The sequence below is a fragment of the Sinocyclocheilus anshuiensis genome, unplaced genomic scaffold (assembly GCF_001515605.1).
Source record: "Sinocyclocheilus anshuiensis isolate Anshui unplaced genomic scaffold, SAMN03320099.WGS_v1.1 scaffold979, whole genome shotgun sequence".
Taxonomy (NCBI): Eukaryota; Metazoa; Chordata; class Actinopteri; order Cypriniformes; family Cyprinidae; genus Sinocyclocheilus; species Sinocyclocheilus anshuiensis.
The window spans coordinates 835,034-844,813 of record NW_015544223.1 but is presented as its reverse complement, the minus strand read 5'-3'; the positions used below and the strand labels follow the sequence as shown (position 1 = coordinate 844,813).

At 37.3% G+C, this 9,780-nt stretch overlaps 1 protein-coding gene across 1 annotated transcript in view; it reads right to left on the bottom strand.

The window, feature by feature from the left end:
- The window catches only part of LOC107697282 (autophagy protein 5-like), a 36,431-nt gene that overhangs the window by 16,445 nt on the left and 10,206 nt on the right, over nucleotides 1-9,780 (bottom strand). The window contains exon 7 of the mRNA XM_016498006.1: nucleotides 2,879-2,996. Within this exon, the coding sequence (XP_016353492.1) occupies nucleotides 2,879-2,996 (118 nt within the window). The remainder of the gene's footprint in view (nucleotides 1-2,878; nucleotides 2,997-9,780) is intronic.

Sequence of the window (9,780 nt, the reverse complement as noted above, 5' to 3'; positions counted from 1 at the left end):
GAAAAAAAAAACGTGGACAAACCATTCACTCTTGTTCAATGCGAATGCCGTATGCTGGAATATGAGCATTTATTCCGTCATCACCCGGGTGCTGATAGCGTGCGCGCACACATAGGTGAGACCTGAACAGCACACGTTGATATCTGTGTTTAAGCTAAACTCGTTTGAGCTTTGCCAGTTGAAATATTTAAGAGCCAGCCAGAGGACGCGAGCTTGCGCGCGCAGTGAGAAGATTTGAGCATGCGCTCATCCAAAGCACGCAAAACCGCGCCTCAGAACGCGCGCAAATATTAAGCTTTCTCTGAAGTATTGTGTTTAAATGGACAAATTCACACAACAATTATGTCAAAAACCGTCTTGGGAAGTATCCTATAATAGCCGGCTGAAAGTAGCCTACTGTATCAGTGCACTGGATCAGGGCATTCTCTTAAAGTGACAGCGCTTTCTTAATATTAATCAAACAGCAACAACAAAGAAATCACTCACTGCTATTGATTGAATAGCTTTTGTAACTTTAATAAAGATTCATCTTTAATTTATACAGTCAAATGTGCCATGCTGTTTTACATTTCATTACTTTATTTCTGTACCTGAAAACTAATGTTAGACCTACCTGAAACTGAAAATCACTGTTTATTTTATTTGTATCTTTATTCTATTGTATTGATTTGTGCTGTTGCTTGTAGTTAGATTATTCTTATTTTCTTTATTTTTATTTGACAGTATAGTTTTTGCCTAAACATAGCACTTACCGAACCATACCGAAACCGTGACTCTAAAACCGTGATACAAACCGAAACGTGAGTAAGTTGAACCATTCCACCCCTATTAATTATTGAAAACATTTAATTCACAAAATTCCATCTTATTGACTGCTTAAAGCAAACCTAAAATCCTTTCTGGTAAAATCTTACTAAAGTCCCTGCCTGAGCGTAATTCATGAAAAAAGTTTTCTACTTGCATTCATGTGGTAAACAGAAACTCAAGCATGCTTGCCTGACTCACAAGAACTAACAAGATTTGTTCTCATGTCACAGCTGAGCTTCCGTTTACCATATTTGATGTGCTCCATCTATGTGCATTGATACATTTTTATATGTAAATAAAAAGCATAATTTACATCTGTTCATCATATAAATCAGCCATGTCTCTTCTGAAGTCTTGGATTAAATGGCTCATAATATATGGATTAATTTTACAATGCATTTATGAAATCAAAGGTTTTGAGAGAATGGATTTAAATGGATAGACAAAGCTCTCAGATTTCAATAAAATATCTAAATTTGTGTTTCAAAGATGAAAAAAAAGTATTATGGGTTTGGAAAACATGAGAGTGAGTAAATTATGACAATTTTCATTTTTGGGTGAACTATCCCTCCAATTTTTTTTTTTTTTTTATATTGCAAAACATGACCTAATGTATTTGCTTTTCCATTCATATATAGTTTATGTAAAAAATCCATTAACACATTGTATAAACTACCCAGAAATACACAGACCTATATATCCAACATATCAAACACAACTTACTTAATCTGTCTAAACGATCCAATTCTTTAAAAAGCACTCTGATTTCTAACTTCAAAATTAATCAGTCATTAATCAGTCTACAGAGTTCATAATTTTTGAGTCACTGACCCTTTTTCTTTAACCACATGAACACATGAACCACATGAAAGTGCCATTTCAGTGCCTGTCATAGGTTGAGTAGTGAGACGTGCTGGTGGGGATGGAGGTGGGCGGGCCAGCTGGAGGTTTCCCCACTCGCAGCGTGGGTTGTCACGAAGGGCTGCTGGGTGGGGGTTTTCTGTGCAATTCATTTATTTGAAATAATACCACACACACACTCTTATTCACTATAAAACCTCTCACTATTCTGACTGACTTCTAAAACAGAACATGGGGAAATTTTCGAGTACCATGTATTGCCGTTTCGATATATAAAATCTTTATCTTATTGTGAAAAGTGTAGGAGAGACTGCACCATTTGAGAATGTCTCCATTTTTACCCCAAAAATGGTAAAAATCTAGCGATAGATTCCATTCCACTGAGTGTTTGAGACATACAGATTGCTATAATATGGCACTGACAATACATGTCAGTCTGGCTAAAGTAAATGCTTTTAATTTTTATTTGTAGGAATCCCCATTTCATTGCAACTATAACAGTACTGTAAATCATCTGTGGCATTAAGGCACTATCAAAGCCTTTCATAAAACAGAAAACCTCATCTGCTGATAAAAGATGACATTTAAGTCACAAAATGCAGCTTTTCACTCATGTGTAATTGATAAATGATTAATCGAGTCTACACTGTGATAAGCAACTATGATTTGAGACCATCTTGAGACAGAAAAGGTATTTCCCCAAGTTGAGATGTATTTCCCTGTAATCTCAACACTTTGCACTGAGCTGTTATCAAAGCAAATCCTACATATCTGGAAGAGGCAGAACAATGACAAAAAGAGAAGCACAAAGCGGCACTTTCTCTTCAACCAAACCACCAGGCCTTTCAGACAAAGCAAGCAGGTCTTGAATTGGGCTGGAAGCAGCACAGATGTGCTCCGTCATGCAGGCATCTCCGCCAGCAGGTGCTCTGTTTGTCACTGCTATTGTCTGCTTATCTACTTCCTCTCAGGAGAAACCAAGACTGCCCCTGTTTTGGCTGTGGATTTCTTTCATGCAACCCTGATTTGTCTTTTTCTTTCTTTTCCTATTTCTCATCTCTTCTGTAAATCTCTAGATGTTAAAGATTTGTTTTCCTCTAATGTCTTTTCCTCACATCTCTGATTCCAACCTCCTGTGAGAGATGTCTAAACTGCAAACATGTTTTCATCAAATAATATCTGGGTGAATTATTTTCATCATGTGGATCACCTTCCACACATATGGCAGCAGGAAACAGCTCCTTCAGCAGGTCTCCCAACGTAAGCGTGTGGCCCTCAGGAGACACTGGTCGGAAGAGCTTTTGGATGAACGGTCTGTCACTCATCGTCTAAAATGAGACAAATATGAAACCTGTTAGAATGATTATGGCAGTGCAAAGTTCTCAAAAAATGCAGAATCTGAATTGTGTCACTGAAGAATGTCTATTTACCACAAAAAAAACAACAACAAAAAAACGTATTTTTATGTACAGTTTTCAAGGCATCTGTTTCTATTAGTGATACTTGGATCATGGTTATATCCACAGATAATATACGGGTTGGGCGTAATAGCAATAAAAGTATAAAAAATAACATTCTGATTAGTTGCAGGTGGGTCCTGGGTGAATGAGACTAATTATTAATAATGGAAATATTAACTACATTCTCTAACATGTGAACATGTTTAAAATGTAATTATTAACTATTGCTGCATAATTATCAAAAGTGGTACTGTAATAAAGTAATTTCACGTCACCATTTCGCTTGTTTTTGACCTAACAGCCTACTCTTCACATAACAGGGCCTGTAGGTGGCACTTGAGCTTCATTTAACCGACTAAAGGCCCGGGAATACTTCACTTTCCGCATTCCGTTCCGTCTCGCACACAGCCGCGTTCACACAGCTTTCAAAGTATACTCAACCGCGGATGAGTGCGGACGTGCGCGTGGTCTCAAAAAATTGCCTGCATGCAGACGGGGTCCGCGAGCCCTCCTGATGACGAAAATTACGTAATGCGGTAATACGGTGTGCGGACGGCCGAAGTATACTTTGTCCTTAAGATAGTTTCATCAAACAGTAAACGGTATATCAGTATGCATGTAAGGTATGTAAATAATAGTAAATTAAACACAACTTTCAATTAATACGACTTCTATTTTAGCCATTTTAGTTTGTTAACAAAAAACTGAAAACAGTGTCTACATAGTTTTCAACCAATTTATGAATAAAGGCCCGTTCACACCAAGGACGATAACTATAAAGATAACGATAAAGATATAGTTAAAAAAATCATTCTCAGTATTAAAAAATAGCATAGTCCACACCACAACTATAACGATAAAGACAAAGAGAAACGATATCGTTGGAATCACTTTCAAAACGATTTTTCTCCAGCTGATGAACGATTAAAAATTGACAGCCAATCAGAATCCATCCTGCTGTAACGAGCTCGAGAATTTAAAGCGGCAGACGAGCGTGCGCTTAGAATAAACAGATGATATCGTTCGCTGGTGTGGACGCTAATATCGTTATCTTTATAGTTATCATTCTTGGTGTGAACGGGGCTTAAGACTGGGAAATTACCACTCCACTTCACATTATCAATTGACAATGAAATTTGAGCTTGTTTGAGCAAGCAACCCACAGCAATGCGTAATGCCAACAGCATCTCAGTCTGACTGATACAAAAAAATAAACAGGAATGTTCAGACTGTTGAGCAATTCGTTACGGTTTTGTACACATTGTCATATTAAATATAAATCAAATACATTTTATTTTATTGACCACATTATTGTTGGCAATTGTTGAGAGGGGAACTTTACGATTAATTTTGAAAAAGGACAGGGTCTCAAGCTTCCAAAGCACCACACTCTGAGAATTAGAATAATTGTGATGATCAGGTGAGGGTCAGTGCGGATATCTAAATCAGAGATAATCATAGGTTCAGGTGGGGTGGATGATTTATATTTTACAGTGGAATTGGGTGATGTTACAAATTAACGGCGCATCTATAGTTTGTATGTATCTATGCTCTGTATATGCTGAAATTCTGAAACAATAAAAATGTTGATCACAAAAAAAAACAAAAAACAAACACTGAATGAAAGACTGAATGATTTTGCTTTATTGCCCAGTTTCCAAAAGTTGTCTTTCTACCAGTTAAAAAACAAACATTAGCCTTACCAATTTGAAAACATTTAATGTTTTCAGGATTTGGGGGGATTCATTATGAGTTAAAATAAATGTATAATAAATGTAAATAATTAAATGTATTAATAGATCAATTCAAAGTCAGCATGCAGTGAAATTTCTGCTGTCTAAATGCACTGATCCTATTGTGAAAAATGTATCCATGCATGTTTTTTTTTTTAAGCCACCTCTTTATTAAAGTCAGCTGCAAGCTAACATTCAGATCTACCTCCAAACAATCAAAAACTACTAGATAAAAGTCCCCAATCTACTTTTTTTCCCCTTTTTTCAATAATCTGTTTCACTCGGATGTACATTGCAAAATGCAAGAAAAGATAGCATAAATTCATTCTTATTTGCTTTTGTTAAATTGTATTACCTAAATCTTACCAGTATATATCTTACCAATATTGCAAAGCTACACACTCAGATCACCAAACAACAACACCAGCAAAGTCCAGTGATGCAGATATAGCACACCCTAACACAATGACTACACACACCGACCACCTACACTCAAGTGAGTACACTTTTCCTTTGAGCTTTCTCAATTTCCATTTATTTTATGTTATTTTTAGCCAGTCAGCTTACGAGAAATGGCATCTATGTAATTTCAGGTTACCCACTTTTCACATCCATTACAGAGCGCTAACAGAAAAATAATTCATTTGTTAACTTAGTGGTTAGCAGATGTTTTAAACCCACACTAGTTGGGTGTAATGTTGTGAATTGCTGAATAAGATATTGAGAGGATTAACAGCCGGCAGTCATGGCATAGTCTTTCCTATGGCCTTGTGCGAGCAGGCAAGGTGTCGAATGCTGGACAGGATCCAGTTTTCAAACATAACTTGCATGTGGTCATTGATGCAGGGTATCATTCTGTAAGATCTGGACCTGTGGTGACAAACAGCGGCCTGACAAACAATAGGAGTCAATCTTGGTGCTGTGAAAAGGAAACTGGTGACACAACGGCTCAGGTAGTCCAGCTGACACTGACACCCTCAGGTCTCAGGAAGAGAATGTGTCTCAGGATGCTACGGTCTCGATCAGGTTACCAGAAAAACTGACTCACTGCTCACTTGCACCAAGATCATCTCCAGAGTCAAAGAAGAGAGAGTGTGAGAAGTGACAGCTACTTCGTTGCATTTTTAAACAGAAATATTCAAATGGTGAATTCAAATAATCAAATAAACATTTAAATGACTGTATCAATTCAAATATTTAGACAAATGTTTGCACTGTGAATTTAAAACATTTAAACTGTCAATTCAACTATTTAAATACTGAAATTGTCAATCCAACATTCAAACAGCTGACTGCAGAATTAAAGCAAGGGAATTAGGTGAATGTAGCATTCTGGGGCAATTAATTTAACTACAATTTAAAGAATGAATTAAAAACGGCTTTGTTTTTAAACATTTGACAAATAGAGCGGTTAGGTAAATCAAAAAGCTACCAAAACTGTATCAATGTGACGATGATCTGGACCTGTGGTGACAAACAGCGGCCTGACAAACAATAGGAGTCAATCTTGGTGCTGTGAAAAGGAAACTGGTGACACAACGGCTCAGGTAGTCCAGCTGACACTGACACCCTCAGGTCTCAGGAAGAGAATGTGTCTCAGGATGCTACGGTCTCGATCAGGTTACCAGAAAAACTGACTCACTGCTCACTTGCACCAAGATCATCTCCAGAGTCAAAGAAGAGAGAGTGTGAGAAGTGACAGCTACTTCGTTGCATTTTTAAACAGCAGCATTAATTATTGACCCCAGCATTATCCAAAAGGCTCCTGATACTGATGAGAAGTGTGATACTCTGGGTGCCGACACTTTCTTTTCAACTCCCCTGACACCCTAGCTGGCAAACCAGCACATGAACCACACAACAGACATCATTAGCCTTTCTCCAAAAGCAAGAGGTCAGAGAAAAGAGATGCTCTCAGGTCTCAGAGCTTATGATCAGAGGCTGACTCTACTTCTTTAGAGTATGCAGATAATTATAGGTTCTTTAAGCAATAATTGGACTGTAAAACACAAAGTAAGTCACTCAGGCAAGGCAGTATCCCTGAACCTTGCCTTAATGAGATGAGTGGTAATAGTAAATTAAAACAACCATGTCATTTGAATATTCAAACAATATTAATATAGTCAAAAATATCAAACTGCTGAAACATTTGAATATTAAAAAAATATATATTCAAACGTGAACATTTTGAACTGAAATATTAAAAAAATAAATAAATAAAACTATTAATTCAAATAAAAATTCAAGGTGTTGAATTCAAAAATATATATATATATATATATATATATATATTTTTGAATTCAACACCTTGAATTTTTATTTGAATTAATAGTTTTATTTATTTATTTTTTTAATATTTCAGTTCAAAATGTTCACGTTTGAATATATATTTTTTTAATATTCAAATGTTTCAGCAGTTTGATATTTTTGACTATATTAATATTGTTTGAATATTCAAATGACATGGTTGTTTTAATTTACTATTACCACTCATCTCATTAAGGCAAGGTTCAGGGATACTGCCTTGCCTGAGTGACTTACTTTGTGTTTTACAGTCCAATTATTGCTTAAAGAACCTATAATTATCTGCATACTCTAAAGAAGTAGAGTCAGCCTCTGATCATAAGCTCAGTAATAATCTTCATATATCTAGCAAAGTATTTTATATTTTCATATAAAACAAACATTGATATCGTCATTACTGACAAAAAAAATATTTAACACTGTATAATAATATTTAACATATCATGGGGTCTCTCCTCAACCACCACCAGTGTGCGACGTCAGCCACAGGACAACGACGCCAGTGTGCTCACCACACACCAGCTACAGGTGGAGAGGAGATAGAGTCATAGAGCCAATTCAGTGGATGGGGATTATTAGGAGGCCATGATTAACAAGGGCCAGTGGAGGGAATTTGGCCAGTACACCCGAGATACACCCCTACTCTTTACGAGAAGTGCCATGGAATTTTTAATGACACAGAGAGTCAGGACCTCAGTTTAACGTCTCATCCGAAGGATGGTGCTTTTTACAGTATAGTGTCCCAGTCACTATACTGGGGCATTAAGCGGGATTTATACTTTCGCCTGGATCCGCTTCGCGAGCCTCCGCTGACTGCGCGCGCACCTTCCCAAATGGACGAGGCTTTTATACTTGTCGCGTCCGCCGTTGTACTATTCTTTAAAACAACAGGGGGCGACGAGGAGTAATTGTCCTCTAAAACCATCAGGAATCACCGGTGAGAAGAAGTCATTTGCCGGTACAAGATTTCTCGCGTGAGTTGATGAATTAATAATTTCTTTATGTACAAACTGATTAAAATAATCTTAAGCTTTTGTTTATTTCGCATCGCAAATAGTGTATAAATAGTATCTAAATAAATTCTATTTCTATTTTTAAACAATAAAAATAAAACATACTTCAATTAAAAAGCCTTGGACAAACTATGCAAAAAAACTCTACATTGTTTTCCCTCAAAGCGTTGAAAGTTGCACCTGGTGGAGTTTGAACTTAACATCAAACCGCTTCTGTTTCACACAAATGCAGGCACAGACGTGCATGTACAGCTAGAGTCGCTTTGAACTCGTGCATCTTCGAAATCGGAGCTGCGCGGAAAGTTACAAAAAATGTGGTGCACACCGCCATGCGAAACGACGTTGCGCGCACTCAAAGCGAACTTCCGCCAACACCGCGATGCCGTCATATTTGTTGCGCGCACCTAAGCAAACTTGCGGACACGTCGTTAGTAGTGGTCGACCGACATTGGTTTTTTGACAGCCGATGCCGATATCTTGGAAAGCAGGGTGGTCGATGGCCGATATAAAGCCGATATAATTTTATTTATTTTATTTAATATTTAATACATTTGAAATCATTTGAAAATGGATAAAAAAATAAATGTGTAAAATAAACAAGCTTTAAATGACAAAGTATTTTTCACAAATAAACAAATATTGAATACAAATACAATTAAAAAAAGAAGTAAACACTGTAACCAACACGGCACTCAGTATTCTGGGAAGTTTGTGTGCATTGGGAATCACATTTTTTTAAATAAAGCCAAGGCAACACTTATTCTACATACAACACACAGTGAAAATGACATTAATATGACATTGGGCAAAAGCATGAAGCGCAGCATAATGAAATCACGAGTTTAAAGTTAGTCGATCGCACGTCTCAATGAAGCTGAACTCTCCTCCTGTCTGTATTCAATTCGCACGGACCGACCGTCATACAGAGTACACACGATTGTGCAGGATACAAATGAACACTTCATAAGATCTCACAGCTGAATTCGACTAAGTCTGCAAGATTTTTGAAATTAGATGTTCATTAGTCATTCAAAGATTTGTTTAAATTATATAAATGCTTATTTGCTGAATGCTGACGGCAAACGAGAAATTATTATTGTAATGTTTGCCTTTCTATTACTAACAATGTAAAAGCAATCATTATAATACTTTTTGTATACATATTAATTCCTATCTGATTATGAGACAGACTTCTGTCCGTGGACAGAACTGTTAACGACGACAGCGAACAAGAGGGAGAATGTGAGCACTGTGTGTTCAGGCGCTGCCGTTCTCAGCGCAGTCAAAATAAAAGTCTGGTGCGCTGTCAAAATAAACCACGAACGCATCGGCCAAACAGAAAATCTTATCGGCCGATGCCGATATTTGAAAAATGCCAAGGCCAAAAAAAAAGGCCAAGGCTGATATATCGGTCAACCACTACTCGTCAGCCTTTAGGACCCACACAGACCACAGGGTGAGCACCCCCTGCTGGCCTCACTAACACCTCTTCCAACAGCAACCTATTTTACCCAGGAGGTCTCCCTTCCAGGTACTGACCAGGCTCAACCCTGCTTAGCTTCAGTGGGCAACCAGTCTTGGGCTACAGGGTGATAAGGCTGT